This window comes from Oryzias latipes, chromosome 12, assembly GCF_002234675.1.
Source record: "Oryzias latipes chromosome 12, ASM223467v1".
Classification (NCBI taxonomy): Eukaryota; Metazoa; Chordata; class Actinopteri; order Beloniformes; family Adrianichthyidae; genus Oryzias; species Oryzias latipes.
This window is the reverse complement of record NC_019870.2, coordinates 29,206,087-29,227,381: the sequence shown is the minus strand read 5'-3', so window position 1 is coordinate 29,227,381 and position 21,295 is coordinate 29,206,087. Positions and strand designations below refer to the sequence as shown.

The following is a 21,295-nucleotide window of genomic DNA, read 5'->3' as shown; positions in this document are numbered from 1 at the left end:
AATCAAATTTATTATTATATTATAAATGCACCCCACCCACCCACACACACACACACACGCCGTTGTACACAACTTTAATCTGACTCGTTCTCTGAAAGCTCATAAAGAGGACTTCAGGAACCATGATCTGCTGCAGCAGGACCAGAGTTTGTCCTCTGAAGACTTCTGCGTCCAGCGCGGCTCGTGGTTATAGGAGCGAGCAGCCCGTCAAGTCCGACAAACACGCAGGAAAATGCAGACCGTCCTCTTCTCCGGCGCACTAATTGCATTTAGTCCGGCTGAGGGGCTTGCTGGGTCAAGCTGTGACGTAGACAATCAAGGCCACACGTTTCCATTCCAGTCAGTTAATCAGAGGGAGGAGATGGAGCAGCAGCTCTGAATGAAGCATGAATGTTTCAGCCTAGTTTCTGTCTGCTTTAAGGGGATAAACACAGAGACTGTACTGAGTATAGATCCTAACATCCCAGCCAGCGGCACTCATGTTCATATTTTTACACACAAACATTTGAAGGAACCTTTTTCCACAAAAAGCTTCCTCAGTCTCCCTGTAAGTCTTGGAATGTTGCAGTTGAAATATAAACAGCTTTACTTAAGAACTCTCCTGATTCTGTGGCAAATATTAAGTTAAGCTAAATCCAGACTTGACTTAAAGTCAGACTTTGTTTCATTCAGAAGGTAAACCATGTCAGAGTAGCAGATAACCTTTCCATTTCCTCTGGTGCCTCTCAGTGCCTCAACAACCAATCTGTGTGGTGGGTTTGACTCTGGGGAAGGATACCTTCGAAAAAGTCCAGACCAGTACAGCTCCAGGGGCAGCATGGAGAGCCTGGACCCACCCCAGTCCTCCCAGTTTCACTCTGTGGCACAGCGCCAGCACCCAGTGGAGCTGCACGGCCACTCGGCCTCCCAGTCGACGTACTCCTCCTGCCAGCAGCTGTCCTCTGCCAGGTTAACGCAGCCGCACACATCTCTGTTCATGCATCACCAACAGTTCTCCAATCAAGCCATTTTTTACATTCTCCAGGTCCTCCAGCAGCATTGATCATCTGCACAGCAAGAGGGACTCGGCGTACTCATCCTTCTCCACCAGCTCCAGTATCCCCGAGTATTTTGCCTCCACCCCTTCCTTCAGTCCAGAGCGCTGCTATTCTCTGGAAACCGTCCCTCAGAGAGCAGGAGGAAGTGCAGAGATGCTGCAGGCTGACATGCGCTGTGTCCGGTCAGTGCAAGACGACCAGCAGGGCCTCTGTCAGGAGCCGGAGCTCAGCTCTGGCTCCGCCTCCACGCTGGGGAGCAGCAACTCCAGAGCTGGGCTCAAACCAGGGCTTGGCCGGGAAGGTAACGGCGCCGCTTCTGTCCCACGCAGGATCTCTGGCGTTGCATCCGAAGTAGCTAAAAGCAGTGTCCGTGTCTACCGTACCTGTTCAGTTGGAGTCTGTTACCGTGGCAACAGCAGCAGCACCAGTGGGAACAACAGCGGTGGCATCCCAGCTTGGAACAGACACAGTGTGGGACCAATATGGGGCCCAACAATCAGCCACAGTTCCTCTGAGAGCCTGAAGGGGGCGCCTGCCCCACCCAGACGCAGCGACAGCTTCGCAGCCATCAGGAACCACGAGAGACCAAACTCCTGGTCCAGTTTGGAGAACGCCCGGTCACTGCGGTGAGGGGAGCATGTCAGACATTTTTCACTCCAAAGCTTGACCTAACGTGACCCCATCATTGAAACAAAGACCCCTCAAATTTCAGTTTCATGATTTCTGTCATTTTAACTACAAACTGAACAGAAATGCAGAAGCAGTGAGTTTGAAAGCAGAGCTTATCTTTTAGTTTTATTCCTCGAAAATGAAAAAAAGTACATTTGTAAAAGTTAGTTTAAAGTCAGAAAAGCAAAAGGAAAAAAAGCTGCTCATTCCTTCATCATAGGTTAAAGTGGAAGTATGATGATATGGGCTCATTTGCCACGAGTCCCTCTGTGTGCTGTTCATATGGGCCATGTTAGGTGTCTGAGGTTTCCTTTGAGAAATATCCTAGAAAAAACTTTGGACAGGTTTGAATTCCCGCTCTAATCCTTAACCAGTAAAAAAAACTAGAGAGCTGGACTAGCTAGTTCACTATTTCAGATTCTCTGCTCACATTTGTATTCATATCATTCACATCCAGATCTGTTGGTTATTTATTCACTTGTTTATATATGTCTGGATGTACTTATTTGTTTATTTATGTTTCTATGTATTTGGTTATTAATTTGACTTTCATATATTTTATTCCTTTACATTTTGATTGTAACTCCAGGGATCCTCCACATCAGTGGTGACCCTTCTCAGTGAAGGGGGTCGCTGGAGTGGGATCTCCCGGGTCCGCCTCCTTGCTTTGACCGGGGGGTCGACAGTGGGGGGGGGGGTCACTGATGTGGACACTTAGTATAAAGCCAGATCTCTATTTCTATTTCCATTTCACATCTTCTCTGTCTCACTTTATGCTGTTGTGTTGTGTGGGGGTGGATGGGTGGGGGGGGGGGGGCATAAAGTGTTTCTTTGTTTCATCTTTTTTTGTTGTCTTGCTTTTTAAATTTGGAAAATGTTTTGAACGTGAAACCCTTTGAACTGCATTTGTTTAAGTAGTGCTCTATAAATAAAGTTCTGTTTTTATTTGATTTGGATTTGGAAGGGGCTGTTCCTCACTTTGTGACATCACAATGTGAGAACCCACCCGTTTTCATGGATTGGGAGGGGCTGGTGCTCAGAGAGCAGGTTTTTATGGAAATACTCAGAAAGGTGTGAATGGATGCAAATGCTGCTTTGGGGATGTTTTTAGTGAGAAATGAACATTATAAAACACTTCAAAGCTCCAAACGTTAATTTTTAATGGTCTAGACCACATATGTCAAACTCAAGGCCCGGGGGCCAAATGTGGCCTTCCATGTCATTTTATGTGGCCCCTGAGAGCATAAAAGTTTTTGATTTCTTAAAATAAAAATTAAAAACTGGTGTGTATTTATTCATATCTAGGGGGAATCTGCCATGAAATATCGGATTGGGCAGCTATACATTAGGACTTAAACACTGTCCGTATAATCTAACCTGACAGAATCTAATTTAAAAGGATTTATGCTAGAATAACAAGCAAACATGTTTTCTATGCAACTGTAATTGTCACTTTCAAAAGTTATAATAAATAATATTTTACATTTAGTTACATGTATAAGTTATATCCGGCCCTTTGAGGACAGCCGCTATACTGATGTGGCCCTCGGTGGAAATGAGTTTGACACCCCTGGTCTAGACCCTCTGAGTGTTTTTTCAGTTATGTGACTTTAGTTCATATTGACATGTATTTTCCTTATTTTAGACGTGGTGCAGCCCAGATCCATTGCTGTTGTCTCCGTGGATCTAAACCACTCGTTGTGTTTCCTTCAGGTCTCTGCAGAAGGGTTCCTGGCATCACTCCAGCGGCCCTGTGGCCCCCGTCTCAGGTACACCCCTCTTATGGTCCTGTTCAGAACCAAAGGGACCCATCTGCATGAGTTATTGATGGACAGAATTGAAAGAAATCTCACAGATGAACTGTTTCCAGCTAAAGGTTCGTACGGGATGGAGGGTCAGCTCCACACCGTCATAGAGAAGAGTCCGGAGAGCAGCCCCACCACAAAGCCGCGGCAAGGGGGGGGATTTCTCCAGCCCCCCTCCCCCACTAGACCCTCTGCAAGTCCCACCCCGCAGCCCGCCCGGACAGTTCTTCCTACAAGCGTGTTCCCAGTCGCCCAGCCGGAGCCACACTACGCCCACATGCCAAGCTCCGGCCCTGGCCCGGGTCTCTGTGGAGTCGAGGAGAGCAGCCAGGGGCTTCAGAGCGCCACTCCCACGGTTGAAGGACCTCCAGAAACACGGACTGAGGAAAGGAACAGCCACCCTACTTCACTGTTCCCCCACCCCCCTTACCCTCCACCCGCCTCTGCACAGCTCAGGACTCAGACAATGGAGGCAAACAGGTGAGGCTTCTTCAGGTCTTTACCTAGAGCAGGCGTACCTCCCACAGATCCCTCCATCAGGGTTTCTGATTACAACCTGCTGTCCTTTTCCCAGGCACCAAGAGCAGGACTCTAGCTCTGGATCCTGTAGACCAAACAAAGACAGCACTGGACAGGAGCCCCAAGGCCTGAACGGGCTCCAGGGCCCCGACGGCTGGGGGCCCCACATTCAGAGCTTTCAAGAGTCTCAATCCCAAACGAGCCAGGGGCCTCCACCAGAACAAGGCCAGGATGTCAGTATTAGCCAGGTCCACTCAGGTGCTAGCCATAAAAGCATCTTCACACAGGAAAGGAAGAGCCACCACGCCCCACTTTATTCCTGGGGAGACCAGAACAGGTACAGTACGGACGGCAGATTTGACAACCAAACGTTAAACATTACAGGATTTGTTAAAACCAACAATAGGAGCTGTTCACAGAAGGTTACAGAGAAGAGGCTGTGGTTGGAAGGGCAGCAAAAGCTGCAGGCGCCTTCAAGAAAATGTTGAAACGTGGGGATAAAAAACATGAAGGAACACTTTAGAGATTAAGTAGAAAGAACCAAAGCAGACATTTGTGGCTGAAATGTAAAAAATGTGAGGCAGGATTCATGTTTGGACTGAACTATCTAGAACATTTCCAAGCCCAGAACAGAAGTCTCAGAACTGTGCACTGATCTAACAGTAATTCTCAGAAGAAAATCACTAAAAGTAGTGAAAGGATCTGTTCATGCAGCATGGAATTTGGAATTAACAATAATAAAACAAGAAGTTTCACACAAGCATTCAAAAAAGGAAAAATAAGCTAAAAAAAGGTTTCTATTTGATAGAATTACTTCAAATTAAATGTTCTACAGCCCAGAAATGAGATTTTTTTAAACACTAGTGTGATAACTTGAAATGACTCATTTTAGAACAAAATGTGAACAAAATAAGAATCTCAGTTCGTCCATCTTAATAAATCCTCTTCAAGGCTAAAACTAGCTGTTGTTCATAGAACAGAAATCTACATTTTACTTTCCAAAATAAAGACAGTAAATGTTAACAATTCTAGTTTTTTGAGTCTGAAATCCAGCTTTTCTATTGGAGACAAAAGGATTTAGATCATTTTTAGGGATATAAATCCATCTTTTTGCAGAGGGTGTACCTAAAGGAAAGCTTTCTCCATGTTTGTTTGTAGACCAGTGGAGCAGAGCAGCACACCACCACAGCCAGTCTCGTCTCCCAGGCTCGCCCAGGGACAGGTACCTCCTTCCCACGTGCCGAAGCAGCCCCAGCCTTTGGCTCCACCCTCCTCCTCCTCCTCTTCCTCCTCGCAGCCTTCTTCTCGCCACTTCAGTGACTCTGCAGCTCCTCGGTATCAGCACTGGGACCACAGAGAGCTGGACCGGGACAATCCGCTGACCCGCCTGGAGATCGCCCTCGCTGAGGTCCAGAGATGTGCCAGCCCCGACGCTCCTTTCTCTGGCAGTAACCATGACAACAGCAACGTTAGTGATGTCATTCAAGGACCGGCGCGCAGCCTGTCCGTTTTGGAAAAAGTCAGTCGTTTTGAGCGGCGGGAATGTGGGGGAAGACAGCGCAGTCTCAGCACCAACGTCAGCCTCAACAGAGCCGCTCAGCTGCGGGTAACACAGTTTACACCCCCCACCCCCACCCACCCGGTCTCTGAAGGGACCGCCGAGCTTGAAGGGTTTTAGTGTCGGCTCTTTGACTAAAGGCACAGACATGTTCACAGGCTTGGTGATGAAACTGCACAGATGAGTGTGATAAAAGCTGCATGGCTTCCTGACGGTTTTGCGTTTTGACTCAGGCACCAGAGAAAGGCCGCAGCAGCCCCTGTGGAGCAGACGACCTCAGAAGTATGCTGGAGAGGAGCACCAAAGGGACCAAAGCCCACAGGACCATGAGCTACAGAGGAGGCAGCGGCGACTACGTGAGATCCAGGTAGAGACCCGGAATGAGACCCGAATCTGCAGCCAGAAGCCTTTCTTCAACAAATGTTGCATTTGTGTGTTGATCAGGACCCCGGCAGATCCCATGTCAGCCCTGCAGAGAAGTCGCAGCAGCTTCCAGCTGGATGGATCCAACGAAACCGAGACCAACAAGGATTTTCCCTGGAGACAGGACATCCAGGAGGCAAAGGCCCCTCTGCAGGATGCATCCTCTAACAGGTATGGGGTCTCCCTGAAACGTCAAGCGGGTCAGGTTGTCAGCATTTTGACACATAAAGCTTTTGTGACCAGATGTTCCAGGGACGTCTTGAAAGAGGCTCCCACCGCCGCCCTTTGGAACCCTTCCATGAAGCAGTGGAACCTCAGTGCTCCTTCCAGCGCCCATCCCTCTGCAGCTCCGCCCACTGTCTCTTCTTCCAGCAGTCAGCTGTCATCCGTCCCTGCCAAGTGTCCCTCTCTGGAGAAAAAAGGCCCCAAGACCATGCCCAAACCTCAGGGTATCGTCATCACGCCCCAGTCGCCTCCGCCGCTCACGTCCCCTCACACTCCAAAGGAGAGACACGCCGTCAGTCCAGATGTCCCAGGCCCGAGTCCGCCAGCGCTGCCCAGGGTCCCGCCGGTCGGGCTTCCTGCTTTAATGAGGATCTGCGGCCGCAGGCGGCTGACGGCGGACCAGAAGAAACGCTCCTATTCCGAGCCGGAGAACATGAACGAGGTTGGAGTTTCAGACTCGGAGACCGCTGGGCTCTTCAGGCGTGGAGGAGGTAAATCCTTGGACTCTTCTTCAACCTCATTTCAAAGTGCCTTTCTTAAATAGTCCTATTACCAACAAAGTCTCAGACTAAAGATTTCCTTTAAAGGTTTTGTTTGTTAACTTAAAAACTTCCAACCTTTCAAGAAAAAAGCTTCAGATGTGGAAGCTGCTCATTTCCTCGGCAGTGGTCCCTCTCTCAGTTTCCCGCCTTTTTCTGTTCTTTTTCCATGAGCTTTGATTTTAAACAAAGTCCCAAAAAAAGGCCCAGTCATCTGTATCTGGATGCTTTTAAGTATCGATCCTAACTAATGTTTTTAGTATGACTCCCCTGTGTCGGGCCGTTTATCATACACCTCCCAAGTTTTGGAGAACTTAGCAAAAAAAATGGTAAAAAGTCCAAACCTGGGCTGCATGGTGGTGCAGTGGTGAAGGCAACTCAAGTTGTTTTTTTCCGTGAGGAGTTTGCTTGTTCTCCTCATGCTTGCGTGGGTTTTCTCCGGCTTCCTCCCACCGTCCAAAAACATCCTTCATAGGTTAATCGGTGACTCTAAATTGACCCTAGGGCTGTGAGAGTGAGAGAGATGGAAGGATGGATGTCCAAAGCTTAGCGTTCAGCAAAGGTTTGGCTGGAAACGTGAACCTGGTAAGGTTTACCTGGCTAACCGTTGTACCACAGTCCACCATGATCCAAGTCCCGTCTGGTCCGGGGGTGAAGTGTCAGCTTTGTGTTCTGAGTTTCCTCCTTCCTTTGGGATCAGTTTGCGCTCCAAGTGTCGGTAACCAGAAACTCACAACCTCCACTAACCACTAACTCTACGCTCAGATTCTTGGCTGCCAGAAACCAGCGTGGCAGACCGGAGGAAGATGTTTGAACTGGCAGCACGCCACGGCGGAAGCCAGGCTTCTCCGTCCAGGTCCGACCTGCGGCAGGCTCAGCAGGATGCTCTGGCAGAGTATGTGGAGAGGAAAAGAGGAGCAAAGAGAGGAGGCGCCGAAGGACAGCGGGGCGGGCCCAGGCCTCACAGTGTTTACTTACAGCCTGAATACAGCGGCCACACTGGTGGGTCCAGGTCCGGGGGAAAGGAGGCAGAGAGCAGTGATGTTCCCCAAAAAAGACTCTTTCTTTTTTCTCTTTTTCTGTCTCTCCAGACACCATCAGCCTCTCGTCCGCCTCCAGCTTGCTCTCCCTGCAGGAATTTGGTCCAGATTCAAACTTCCCTTCAGGCGAAAGAGGTTTCTGTTCCATTCTTCCTCCTGGAGCGGACCTGCGTGGCCTCCAGTCCAACTTCTTCTACCCAGGCAGAGTAACCTCACCAAGGCCGCCAGCACAGCCGCCCTCTAGGTAAACCTGATCTTAACCACCACATCTGATGCTTTTGAGTTTCTATGGCTACGTTCACACTGCAGGCTGAAACGACCCAATTCCGAATTTTTTGCCCCTAAGCGGCCCAATTCCGATCTTTTCATGACAGTCTGAATGACACAGATCCGATCTTTTCAATTGCGACCCAGGCCCCGTGGATTTGCCGTCCTGATTCCGAATTGTAGCCGTTCTTTTCAATTGCGACCGCCGTCTGACCGGCCAGGCGACTTGATTCCGAACCGTACGTCATCGACACGCAACAAACGTCATCATTTTGCGTTAAAGTAGGCGGGAACGAGAACGTAAACAACAACCATGGTGGACGATGCTGCTGAGACCAGACAGTGGAAGGGAAGGGAGGTCACGGATTGGATTAATATTTGGGGTGATCGCTCTTTTCAGGCCAAACTCCAGGGCTCTGATCGCAACTGGGCGGTTTTTGAAAAAGATTCCAGATAAATGGCAGAGCGTGGTGTTGAACCTTTCCCGCGATAACTTTTTTTTTCTTTCTCCCCTTTCCGACTGTGCTCAGAAGCGCGGGGGACCCGAGGCGATCCTCCTCCTCCTCCCTGTTCTGATCCTTAGATTCTCCAGAACGGGTTGATAAAGAGTCCATAGCATTTATTCTGGGGGGAACCTTCTTTTATTACCGTCCTCCGTAACACACAACATGAATGCGCGCCCACACTGCCCCCCCCCCCCCCTATTCTCTATCGGGGCACGCGCTTGCACACACACACGCGGGGGCGCGGCCCCAACACATACACATTCCTCTTCCACTACAGTGGGTACAGACGATCCCGACTCCATTGCCTTCTTAAAATGAGAAGATTGTAATTGTGCTGCTCCTTCGTGAAAATAAATGTAATATTACAAAAAGAGCTCCGCTTTTGACAACACTGTTGTTGACATCCATTGTTAACGTTTGCTCCGCAAACAACGAGTGACGTCGTTCACCGTTGAGTATTCTTCTGGCTTCTGCGCATGCGGGTCTCGTTTGGGTCGTGTCACGGTCACACTGGAGATCACAAAAGTTCGGATTTACTTGGAAATGTGAACGGTCTAGCAAACAATTCTGATTTTTTCAAAAAATCCAAATTGAGCATTAATCCCTGCAGTGTGAACATAGCCTTTATGCAGTGAAGCATCATGGGTAGATGAGGACAGCTGTTTGCATCTTAAAAGATTTTTTTCTTTGGTGTCTCAGTGCTTCAACAGACTCAACTCTGGATCTGAGTTCTGAAGGAGATGTCAGCAGACAGAGTCATTTTCGTAGCAGAGACCCAAACCCCGGCCGGCACAGGCCGACTGCCGGGCCACAGTCCGCCCTGGAATATCCCCGGCAGCCCAACGGCGCTTTGGGGCGCGCGGGGCCGTCCCGCAGGCCCGGGAAGTCGGCCTCTGCCGAGGACCTGCTGGAGCGCTTGGAGACGAAGCCGAGCACTCTTCATCACCATCGCTCCCGGTCCTCCCCGGCAAGTGAAACCCTGACGCAGGTAATGTTTCCACACTGGACCTGTTTGTAATTTAACAACACAGCAGAGAAGATCCTGAGACTGAGACGAGGACGCTGATGAAAGCGTTTGTCACAAACACCCAGCATTCTTTCAGATCAAACACTTCCAGACCGATCAACTACAAATAAACTAGGAATATGTATGACGCAGTCTACTTCCCTCACGCCAAAGCTTAGACTGTGTTTCTACATTTGGGATGCTCATGGAAGCTCAGACTCAATGCATCATGGGACTTTCTCAATAAAAAAGGAGCCCAGCTAAGAGGGCCAACGTGCTTTCAGGACTGAATGGAAACTTTACGTCAGAATAATTCCAACAGGGATCTGTACAAGTCTGATGCTCTGTATCTGTTTGTCTGGTGAACTTTTATTCCTAAAATAAGCTTTACCAAAAGAGTTATTTTATTTAGAAGCATCCTTCGTGCTTGAGTGACATCTGCCAACATTAACAACCATTAGTGTTTTTTCTAAGCCTAAATGAAATGAATGTGAGACAGAAAGAGGTTTGACATGCAGGCATCTTCTGTTCCCATATATGGAAATGGTTTATTTCAAGCAATCAAAACCAGAATGAAACTAAACAAACTGCAGAACTGTACATCTAAACACAGATAGATCAAACTCAGGATAATTAGTCGTGACATTGATTGGAAAAAACTACAAATACCCTTTAAATGATGACCTCTTATGCCAACAGGATATGACACATAGGAGGATTAAATATTACGTTTGTCCAAAGGAGTTTGATTAATCGATTGAAAGGGAAGAAGTGAATTTATATAATCCCACCTCAGTTTTGCTTTACTGAACTTTTTCGTTTCTTCCCATATCTTCTACAGAAGTGTGTCTCTGCATAGGCGAGCACCCGACCAGATCATTCGACCTCCTTCATGGTCTTTCCTTCAATGCTGCTGCTTCTTAACTCCAATGTTAGCATGAAAAGAAGCTCTTAACCGATTTAAGCTGTTTTAATGTGTATTAAATATGTGAACAGAATGATTGTTCTCTGTCCTCCAGAGACTTGGTGTTTGGTATGTAGACATTTTATGGTTTGATTGTTCTTTTCACAGTAGTTTGTAGGTTTTATGCATGTTGTCTAAGTTAAGCTGAACTTAACCCTAAATTTTAAAAAGCCAAGCATCCAGATGCATGACTCAAATAGGGTAAAATGTTTGCCGTTGTGTTGGTTTCCCAGTAAACGTGTCGGGTGTTTGGCTTTCGTCATTAGAAAAGTCCCATTCAGCCCAGAGTCCGTTTCCTGTTTGTCTCCAGAGAGCTGATCATGTCTAGAAGGTGCCGTCTGATGCAGATGGCAGTAAAGATCACATTAGCACAAACAAACGCAACTCAAACCTTCATTTACATGCGAGTCGTGACCTTAAATGAACCCCAAAGTGTTGCTCAGCCTCTGTGGGAATGAGCTTCCCACATGCCAAACACGGCCCTCTCTGCACTTCTTGGCGCACATTTGCTGTTTGTTCACAGCGGGAAGTCCAAGGATGTCCTTGAAGAAACGCTCTTTTCATTCATGATGGTTTCCAGACCTTCTGCTCCTCCAATAACAGGAAAAAACAGTGTATTTGTTGTTTTGGAGAAATCTCCTGGTTCTGATTTTTTTTCTCGGCACATGAAAAGTGTTTGGTCAGCTTGAATTCGTGTCATGGACCTGAAACCTCCCTGTGTGTCAGCGACTGACGGTCTGACACGGAGACAGAGAGGTCAAATAGCAGATGTCTTGGATTACAACAAACACATGAATGCCTGACCCAACTCCACCATCCTCTGTGTTTCAGAGTTTCCCTCAGGACGGGGTCAGGATGTTTGGGGTGTCCTTCACTGAGTCTGGGCGCTGCCCCCTGGCAGCAGACAGGTGCGTGACACGCCCACTTCTACCACCTGTGATGGGTTTTCTTCACAACAACAAACGTCAGACCTTCCGCTTTAGCCCCGCCCTCTTTTCTGTCACAACAGCTTTTTATTACTGACTTGGGGCAAATCTTTCAGAAAACAGTAGAATATCGGCATGGTGGGTAAATAGGATCAGCACTACTGTCTGCATAAATCTACTTCTGACATCCCCGCCCAGCATGGCTGTGGAGGTGTTGTGATGTGGGCCTGTTCTGCAGCCAAGGACATTGACTCTATGTGGCCACTGAGTTCAGGAATAACTATATTCCCCGACGCAGAGTTTAGGAAGTTTTCTGGTCACCAGATCAATCTAGAGGTAAATGTGATGCCATCTGAAATGAGGTCATGTGTCCCCAAACACGGACAAAAACATAGAATTGACAGCCATGGAATCAAACAAAGTCTAGATTGAAATGCCTTAAAGTTCCACTCAGGTCGTATTTTTATTATGATGATGCCATTTTAAGGCATAATCAACAAACCTGGGTCGTTTTATGGGACCTAGTTTCTGCAGAGATGCGGGAGTTCATCAGAAATTCACCTGTTAGTTGTGGACGGGACTGCTGGTGTGTGGAGCAACCCCACCCCCCTCACCATCAAACATACCTGAGAGCTCTCTGTTTACACTCTCTCTCCACTAGCTTACTTCAACATAACATTAGCGGTGGAACAGAAATGGCAGCAACATCAGATCCATCCATCCGTCCAGTTCTGATCCAGATTCCAGCTCAGACCAGGAAAACAAAGATGTTCATGGATCTGTTGGTCTGCAGGTGGCTGATCAGAAAGGGGCGGAGCTGGGAGCTTGTAGCCCCGCCCAGCTTTGTTTCTACGTCACACCTACAAGCTCTGTCAAACGGCCTCTTTATCATCATCTTTGAACAAAGAAATACTCAGAAACACCATTTTAAGCCTAATTTTCTTTATAAATGTTCTCCATCAGCAGAAAACACCAACAAGAACATTTATATACACCAAAAATGCCGTTTTCATCGGAATCAATCTTTATGAAATAAGAAATAAGCTGATCATAAACGAATTTGTCCGAAATCTTAACTAGCAGCAAAATAATTCTAAATCACCAGCTTCCAAGAGAATGGAAAGAATAGACGTCAGCAGACAATGAAAGAGGAAAATAAAAGCAGGAACACTGACGCTAACAAAAGGAGGGGAGCTATAGATGTGTGGGATCTGTAGTTTGTTAGAGTTTAAGGTTGGCATGTCCTGCAGGAAGCTTGTGAAGTCTGCTGGCTCAAAGCAAAGCTGGAGGTCAGCATGAGCCAACGAGTCAATGATCGGATGAAGAGAGGAAAAATCCAGGAAAAATGAGAGCAGAATGAGAAAAGAAGACAGACTAAAGTAGGAACTAAACTTAGGAATGTGGAAGGACAGACGAACGTTCCTGGCACCAGAACAGGAACCAAAACAGAACATCGACTGTAGCTGCGGCGATTTATTAGACCCGGACCCTTCAGTGTGTTTGCTCCCAGAAAGCCGGGGTCAGAGGTCACGGAAGGAATTCTGTGTTTACTCAGATCTTTATGGTATCTGAATATAAACAAGGACACGGACCCGGAAGCTCTGCTTACTGAGGACGAAGAAGGACGCTGGGCGGCTTTGAGCAGACGTTGAAGAGGATTTTTCCTGCACATGCTCAGACCGCTGATGTGAAGACTGAAGTGATTTCACTCAGAGTTTACGTCAGAGCCCCCGTCTCTGTGCTGGATTTGTGTGCATTTGTTGAGTTTAAATTGTGTGATCACGGAAGCATAATTAAAGGCGCTCGTGTCCTTTTGAGGATTCTTTCATGGCGGTGTGGCGTGCAGAGAACGCCTTTTGTTAGCTAACATATAAACAGACGTTTCTGCTTTTCAGAACATTTTAAAGCTAAAATAAATAAATATGTGTTGGTTTTACCCCACCAGTGACATTGGGGGGTATTCTCTGTGAAGTGTAGCTCACCGATGCTCTTCCTCACCACAATGCACCTTAAATGACCTGATGGTTGGTAAACCTGCTCGGCCTGTCCCAGCGGCTCCTTGTGTTCTGGACGGCCGGTCATGACGCTGTCCTGTCTTCAGCGCTGACCCAAACTCTTCCTTTTTGTGACTCAGTCTGCCCCTCAGACCTGCTGACATCCCTCCAGCAGCACAGCTTCCCTCTGGACGGACAGCTCAGTCCTCCGAGAACCTCCTCCAGCCTGTGGGACCCCCTCAAGGTGACAGAAGCGTTGAGCATCATTGAGTTCCGTTGTGTTTCTTTAGAACTTTTGTCCAGTTCTGGTTGTGCTCTGTGTTCAGACCCCTTCCACACCCCCGTCCCCCGCAGGGACCGGCCGAGGAACACGGAGCGCCCGCGAGCTCAAAGCGCCTCCATGTTGGCGGCCTCCGTCGGCCTGCCCTGCCCCTTCTCCCCGCAGGACACAGCCGTGTGTCCCGAGTGGAAAGCCAGCGACAGGCTGAGCCGGGCCAATTTGGAAGCCATCTCTTTCCCAGACATCCCACACAGCAGCAGAGGTGTCGGTTCCGGCAGTGAAGCTCTGCAGGCTGACAGACAGTCGCGACACAGTTTGAGTGACGCCGCGGTCTTAGAAGAAACCACGAAGGACGTCTACAGAAGCAGAGCCTTCAGTCTGGACACGAGGGGAACGCACCCGAAACCCGTCCCAGCTGCTTCCTCCTCCGCTTTCCCACATTCCCAGATTTCCACCAACAGGAATCCCAGCGGGAGCACAGCTTCTCCTCCTGCCTCCCCCCTCCCTCGGCACCTGTCCTCCCTGAGGATCTCGGAGTCCAGCCTCTGCAGCCCCGTCAGCCAGCAGCCGCTGGAAACCTCTTCAGCCTCTTTGAAAGCAGACCTCGATGAGGTCTTCCTCCATAGCCCTCCTCCTCCTCCCCCTCCTCCTCCATCACCACCTCCCTTTCAGGAGATTACTATCCCAGAGGACTTCCCTCCACCTCCACCTCTTCTGGAGTTCAAACAGGAAGTGCAGCAGCATTCAGAACAAAGGTTGGGAATCTGGACTTTTCCTTTTTGAGTCATCATGATGCTGGTTTTGCTTTTAGTGTTGATGTTTCTCCCTTCCTTTGTTCACAGCGTGACTTCCTCACCGCAGTCCTCCGCGGTCAGCCTTCTGCCGTCACCAAAGCCACCTCCACCCTTCATCCCGGCTGAAGAGGAGCTCACTTATGAGCCGGTGCCCAGGAGGGAGGAGACGGGTGAGGAGCTGCGAGCTCAGGCTCTGGCCCGCCAGCTGGTGGGTATGAACACGACGGCAGAGCTGCCATTCACAAAGTCCTGGGTCAAACCTTACTGAAGCTGCTTTCACTGATTTTTCTTTACTCCAACTGCTCGTCTGCCTCGGTCTCGATGTCACCACTCAAACGTGATTCTGTTTTCACCGTCATGGTACCTAGGTCCTGCAGGAGCCCTCTCTGGCCCGGCTGCTGGACCCCTGGAGGGGAAAATCCACTGTGGAGCTGATGGAGGAGATCTTTCCGAACAGCCCACTGACGGACCAATCACAGCAGCAGAGCAGGCGCGGCTCCTGTGTGGATGGCGGGTAAGAAACCGTCACCGCCTCAGAGTAGAAGCAAAGAAAGGGTTTTCACAGAGGACAGGTTGGACTGCCGACGTAGAGTTTCCCCTTTGACTAATTGTTCGACTCAAAAACTTCCCATGGAGGAAGCCCATTTCAGCCGCTTGTATTTGGGACCTCGTTCTTTGGGTCATGACCCATAGCTCATGACCACAGGTGAGTATTGGAACGAAGATCGACCGGTAAATTGAGAGCTTTGCTTTTTGGCTCAGCTCCCTCTTTACCACAACGGACCGATACAGCGACCGCGTAACTACAGACGCCACTCCGATCCGCCTGTCAATCTCACACTCCGGTCTTCCCTCACTCGTTAACGAGACCTCAAGATACTGACACTCCTCCACCTGGGGCAGGGACACTCCACCCACCCAGAAATGGTCCACTACCTTTCTCCGGTCGAGAACCATGGCCTCAGATTTAGCGGTGCTGACCCTCAACCCAGCCGCTTCACACTCGGCCGCAAACCGCCCCAATGCACGCTGGAGGTCCTGGCTCGATGAAACCAACAACACTAACTGTCACAAATTTGGGCTTTTTCACAAACGGCATGTTTTTATTTGCCCTGATTTAAACAAAAAAATACTCAGAAATGCAGTTTTAGTCTTAAATTATTTTCCATGTCCTCTATCTTAAGAAAAATTCTACAAGAAAAGGTTAAAAACACAAATTTCATTATTTAGTGGTTCTTTAAACACCAACTTCTTCATGTAATTAATCATGATTGCAGAGTTGTGTTTCATAAAAAAGTCTGAATGCCGATATTGACGGCGATTAAGAAGGAAAGCGACCGTGGAAAACTGCTGAGGCAAATGGAATGTGTGAGAAGGTGGGTGCAGCAAACGTTTGTGCTGGTGCACCCGGGAAGAACGGTAATACGCACCGGTGCAGCCAGTGCAAAGGTGCAGAGTCGAGCCCCGTCCCATCTGCAGCAGTAAGAGCAGAGGAGGAACCTGCTGGACCTCTGCTTGTATTCAGATCATGGGGTAAACCTCCAGCAGCAGGTCATTTAGGGTCTCCTGCTGGAAAATCCTGGAGCGATGTCCTCCCACCTTCTGTCAGGTTTTACTGGCTTTCAGGTGAATTCAGCTGCTAACAACAATGAACGTCTTTGAGGAAAGATTTCCTGAAAGTGGGCGGAGCAAAGGGGATTTGGTGCTGTTTGAATGTTGTTGCACTTGTGTGCTCGTGTCAACACACCTGATTCAGCTTATCAGCTCGCGGCATTGGCACAATCATTGGAACCAGGAACAATGTCAAAAGACGAGAACCCGAAAAGGAAACTGCTGATGAGGCAGCATGCCGGATGAGGGGGATTTTCTCTCATTTATTTGTCCAGCTACTGAACCGGAATGATCCAAGGGCGCCCATGAAGACAGGGGAGCACAGTCAGCACATTTTTCTGAGAGGACTCTCAGAAAATCAGGAAACGCTGGACAAGAAAGAAAAGGCTTTGCTCTAAAATCTGTTACTTTTACTTTAATTCATAAGAACTCAAGATATTTAGAGCCAAGCATTGGAAATGTGTGTTTGAGTTTGTTTCAGATGTGAGAAGATGATCTGCTTACTGGTCTCTGCATGAGGAGCTTTCACAGCTTCCAGCAGGAAATCTTTGTCCAGCTTCGTCACAATATGGCTTCACGTGAAACCGGAGACCTCCTCCATGTTTCAGCTTCTTCATGGATGAAGACGCCTCTCTGAATGGCATCCGGGAAGCTTCCTGAAGTTTCCCGTTGGATGCTGAAGCGGCTGTCCTGCAGCTCTGACGTTTCTCGTGTCAGAGACTCGTGTGTCGACAGGTTTCCTTTTACTTCTGCACATTTAAATGGTTTTTGTCCGGGAAGTCTGCTCTGCCGGGAAACGCCTCTCTGCTCACAAAGAACGCTGAGGATTCTCTGTGATCAACAATGGGATGAAGGTGAACGGCGCCACACGTTGTTGCTCAATGTTTATTCAGTTACAGGCTGTTGGAGTGACGAAGTAACAGGGAGGGGGAAAGCTGACATTTTTATCAGGGTTAGGTGGGGATGACATCATGATGCGGGACACAAAAAAACAGATTAACCAACTCTCACCTGAAGAGTGCGGAACCGTTTGGTCTGACGTCATGACGCTCCTGCATCACGCCTCTGCAGAGCTGCTGGTTGCTGGGTGCCGGGGTGGGGGGTAAATACCGGGTCACTCATGCTGTTCACGCCGTTTCTGAGCGTGTTGAAGCTTTGAAGACCACTCACATCCTTGGGGTTTCTCACAAAATGGGCTCAGCTCGCCGCGTCAGGGAGAAGCGCCTCACGCTTTCCATAACGTTTTAATCAGGACCGCGTCAGTCCAAAGTGGCGTTCTGTGAATTCCTGAGCGGAATGTTTGACAACACTGACACCAAGTGGCCAACGAGAGGCAAGGACCTGGATTCATCAGACAAACGGGTTTGGAGATAAACTGTCTGGATCTTTGGTCGCTTTTCTAATATTATTACCAACATTTTTATTTTCTGCCTTTAGCCTCCTCATCCACTGAACCCAGACCGGTTCCAGTGTTGTGTCCACACAAACCAAAACCTAAAGAGAAACTTTAAAACCTACAAGGTTTGAGGGATGAGAGGCCAAATCTTTGAAAGTCTTTTCACTGAAACACGAGAGCTGTTGGTACAGAAATGCATCTAATCTTTGTTGTGTTGTTGCAGCTGTTTTCATGTGGAAACGACGTTTGAATTGAAGTATTTGTCCTCCGTCCAGAACCCGCGAGCCGCTCTGCAGTCAGAAAGATCCAGACAGGGAGACCGATCTGGATGAGGAGGAGCGAGACCTCCACACTCTGAAGGTAAGAGCCTCTTTAAAACATGTGCTGACAACACAACCACACTAAAGGTTCATGGAAATTAAATGTATTAGCCTATGGAGGCCTGGATGTGGACTCATACTAAACTACAGAGGCCTGTCGTTTTCATCAATCATGAGAGACAAAATGAGAAGGAAATCTATTAAATCGCATTGTCTGATTTTTTAAGAATTTTTGCTTAAATTCTTTAAAAATCAGACAATCGCTGTGTCCGAGTTCCCGCCCTAACCCCAAACTACTAAAAAACTACATAATGCAGGACTATGTAGAGCCCTGAATTTAAAAAGCAATTCAGACACCATGCTCACTACTTTTTTTTTTACGGTGGCTATGACATCATCAAATTCATTCAGTTAAAATCTACTTGACGGCCCCACTGTAGAGTGTCTTTGAAACAACTCCAAATGAGGCTCAGTAGTGGGCGTGGCCTCCACATTCCCGTATGACTTCCCTGCGACGTCGGGGAATGCTTCTGATGAGGCGGCGGTTGGTCTCCTGGGGGGGGTGGGGGGTCTCCTCCCACACCCGAACCAAAGCATCCACCACCTCCTGGACAGACTGTGGTGCAACCTGGCGTCGGTGGACGGACAGAGACAGCACGTCCCAAAGTATTGGATTCAGGTCTGGGGAACGGGCGGGCCGGTCCATTACATCAGTACCTTCATCTTTCAGAAACTGCTGACACACATGAGGTCCAGTATCGCCTTGCATTAGGAGGAACCCAGGCCCATCTGCACCAGCATGTGGTCTCACAGGGTCTGAGGATCTCATCTCTGTACCTACAGGCAGTCAGGCTGCCTCTGGTGAGCACATGGAGACGGGCCTCATAAGAAATGCCACCCTGAACCGTTACCGACCCACTGCCAAAGTGGGACGCAGCAGAAGAACGTTCTCCACGGCGTCTCCAGACTGTGTCACGTCTATCACTCGTGCTCAGTGTGACCCTGCTTTCATCTGTGAAGAATCTTGGTGTTTTCTAGAAAATGCCAAACGTCTTGCATGGTGTTGGGCTGTAAGCACAACTCCCACCTGTGGACGTCGGTTCTTCAGACCCCCCTCATGGACTCTGTTTCTAGCCGTCTGAGCAGACAAGTGCACATTTGTGGCCTGCCGGAGGTCATTCTGCAGGGCTCTGGCAGTGCTCCTCCTGTAGCTCCTTGCACACAGGAGGAGGTAGTGGTCCTGATGCAGGGTTGTCGCCCTCCTACAGCCTCCTCCACATCTCCTGATTTCCTGGCCTGTCTCCTGGTAGCGCCTCCATGCTCTGGACACTAGACATTGTTTTGGCGTCCTGGATGAGTTGCACTACCTGTGTTGGTGGTAGACGCCGTCTCATGGTACCGCTGGAGTGACAACACTGTCACTGGATGGTTGTATTGCACAACCTCTCCGTCATTGGAGGTGTCTTGCTGATGGCGCATTATTTCCACCCTTCCACTGTGTTTTTTCTTTTGTCCACCAGGTGGAGCTCTGTGAGGTCCTCAGGAACAGTGTTGTGGCTCTGCAGCAGGAGAAAGAGGCCCTGTGTGAGGAACAGCGGGGCCACAAGGCCCTGGGGGCCAGCATTGAGGAGCTGGTGCAGGAACGCCTTAAAACTAACGAGAAGGACAAGTACAGCATGTTCATTGGTACGACTGCTCTGTTGAGTAACGGTAGAGGTGTGGAGCTGCGGCCCTGCGGTTGTGTCGACGCTAAGGGGTTGGGGTGATGTCGTTGATGCCTGCAGGTGATCTGGAGAGGATCGTGAACCTGCTTCTGTCCCTGTGCAGCCGGCTGTCCAGGATCGACAGATCCCTGCTGGCGCTTGAGAGGGAGGAGCTGATGATGGAGGACGTAGCCAAGGAGAGGGTGAGCCGTGACACACACACCTGAAGCACACCTTCAGGACTCTGAGCAGGACCTGCACACGCGTGTCATGTCTCCCTCTATGGAGGCAGGTCTTTTCTAAACGGACCAATCTAACAAAATCTAATATTGCTCTAAATAAGTACAAAGTGTAAGAGTGGAACGATTACTTTGTGTCTTTAATGATCACGTTGTTGCCTGTCCCTCTGTGAAAATGTCTCCACTTTGCTAAAGTCAGCTGCAAAAGAATCTCTTTACAATCTGACAAAGCGAAAAGCGGTCAAAGATTTTTCCACCGACATCTGCAGAATCTCCAGCAGCAGACGAGAAACAAAAGAATTGAGAGGGTCACAAAGACCCAACTCCTGCCCCGCATTCAGAACCACCATCATGACAAGAACACGGCAAGGACTCATCCAGAAGGTCATAGAAGTAGCAGAAGGTCAGGCCTCACCTGACGCAGGCCAGGTCAGAGTTCATGGTTCAACAGTCAGGAAACACAAGGAATGATCTCAGGTTTGAGACGTTCTGACAGAGGAACCTTCTGGAAGGTGTCAGTCCGCCACATCTGCAGGCAGGATGCCTGGTAAAAGCTCAGGGGTCATCACAGACCCTTTGTGGTGGGAACATTGTTGGAGACTGGATCAGAACCACCGACGTAAAGAAACTGCTCGTCTGTAAGAGCCGAGCCGCTGGTACATATGACAGCGTTTCTGTAGCATAACTGAAAATAATAGTCATAGGAGGAGTTTACATTTGTAGGCGGACCTAAAGGTACTGTTTTTTAATTCAAGATGGCGGCCTCTTTCCTAGGTCAAAGGTCAACGAAATGTTGGTTGTGCCTCTTAAGCTGAAGCTTAAGCCCCATCAGAGATCTTTTTTTTTTTTGACATTTTCCCACTGTGATGTCATCGTTTTGGGGGGTTTGTTTACGTTCTTTTTTTATTTTAGCGGGTACTCGGCGGCACACATTTTGGTGAGTTTCTGAGTTTGTAACGGGGTTAAATCTTTGCTCAAACGTGCAGTAAGAGAGAAGAAACGCTCTGGTCTTTATAGTCCTGGGGGGTATTCCAGAAATCATGTTTAAACTACCCTGACTTTAATCATCCTCTTCCTCCCTCTCACTCATGGTGCAGAAAGAATTAAACATAACAGGACAAATAACTAGACAAAACACAGTAAAACAACTAAACACATTTGGTCAAAAACCCACACTTAAAAACCCAAATCCGTCCAGACAAAATAAAGGGAGTGGTATCCCACAATCCTTTGCGGTGCCGATCTAACAGCAGCACCGTAGTTACACCTACTTCATTGATTTAATTTGAATGAAAGTAAATAATTGTTTGATAACTGCGTGTTGTTTTTAAGCTGACTTAACAAAAAAAAGATGATTTATCTTAATTGAAGCAAATCATTAAGTTAGATCAAAGTAATAAGTTTCTCTTTCCAACATCCATATGTGGTCTTATCACCCTCTCATGGTGGAAAAAGTATTATCTGAGCTTCTTCA

The 21,295-nt window shown here is 48.5% G+C and overlaps 1 protein-coding gene and 1 long non-coding RNA gene across 9 annotated transcripts in view; one reads left to right on the top strand and one right to left on the bottom strand.

Moving 5' to 3' along the window:
* LOC101162857 (protein Shroom3) overlaps nucleotides 1-21,295 on the top strand; it is a 66,823-nt gene that overhangs the window by 43,782 nt on the left and 1,746 nt on the right. For 5 of the 8 annotated variants that reach the window (XM_023961091.1, XM_023961094.1, XM_023961089.1 and 2 more), the window contains 21 exons: nucleotides 730-948; nucleotides 1,025-1,338; nucleotides 1,429-1,663; nucleotides 3,420-3,475; nucleotides 3,577-3,991; nucleotides 4,086-4,367; nucleotides 5,189-5,636; nucleotides 5,822-5,955; nucleotides 6,033-6,182; nucleotides 6,255-6,727; nucleotides 7,541-7,777; nucleotides 7,867-8,059; nucleotides 9,288-9,576; nucleotides 11,390-11,466; nucleotides 13,619-13,722; nucleotides 13,805-14,513; nucleotides 14,601-14,760; nucleotides 14,921-15,066; nucleotides 17,835-17,919; nucleotides 19,400-19,565; nucleotides 19,664-19,785. In XM_023961091.1, the coding sequence (XP_023816859.1) occupies nucleotides 730-948; nucleotides 1,025-1,338; nucleotides 1,429-1,663; nucleotides 3,420-3,475; nucleotides 3,577-3,991; nucleotides 4,086-4,367; nucleotides 5,189-5,636; nucleotides 5,822-5,955; nucleotides 6,033-6,182; nucleotides 6,255-6,727; nucleotides 7,541-7,777; nucleotides 7,867-8,059; nucleotides 9,288-9,576; nucleotides 11,390-11,466; nucleotides 13,619-13,722; nucleotides 13,805-14,513; nucleotides 14,601-14,760; nucleotides 14,921-15,066; nucleotides 17,835-17,919; nucleotides 19,400-19,565; nucleotides 19,664-19,785 (5,014 nt within the window). Of the gene's footprint in view, nucleotides 1-729; nucleotides 949-1,024; nucleotides 1,339-1,428; nucleotides 1,664-3,419; nucleotides 3,476-3,576; nucleotides 3,992-4,085; nucleotides 4,368-5,188; nucleotides 5,637-5,821; nucleotides 5,956-6,032; nucleotides 6,183-6,254; nucleotides 6,728-7,540; nucleotides 7,778-7,866; nucleotides 8,060-9,287; nucleotides 9,577-11,386; nucleotides 11,467-13,618; nucleotides 13,723-13,804; nucleotides 14,514-14,600; nucleotides 14,761-14,920; nucleotides 15,067-17,834; nucleotides 17,920-19,399; nucleotides 19,566-19,663; nucleotides 19,786-21,295 lie in introns of all 8 variants that reach the window. The other 3 variants (XM_023961092.1, XM_023961093.1, XM_023961090.1) reach the window with 3 other exon arrangements.
* Nucleotides 16,564-17,279, bottom strand: LOC105355335. The gene is made up of 2 exons (XR_909781.2): nucleotides 17,175-17,279; nucleotides 16,564-17,063 (listed from the first exon to the last, which is right to left on the bottom strand). It is a non-coding gene; the product is annotated as an uncharacterized LOC105355335 (long non-coding RNA).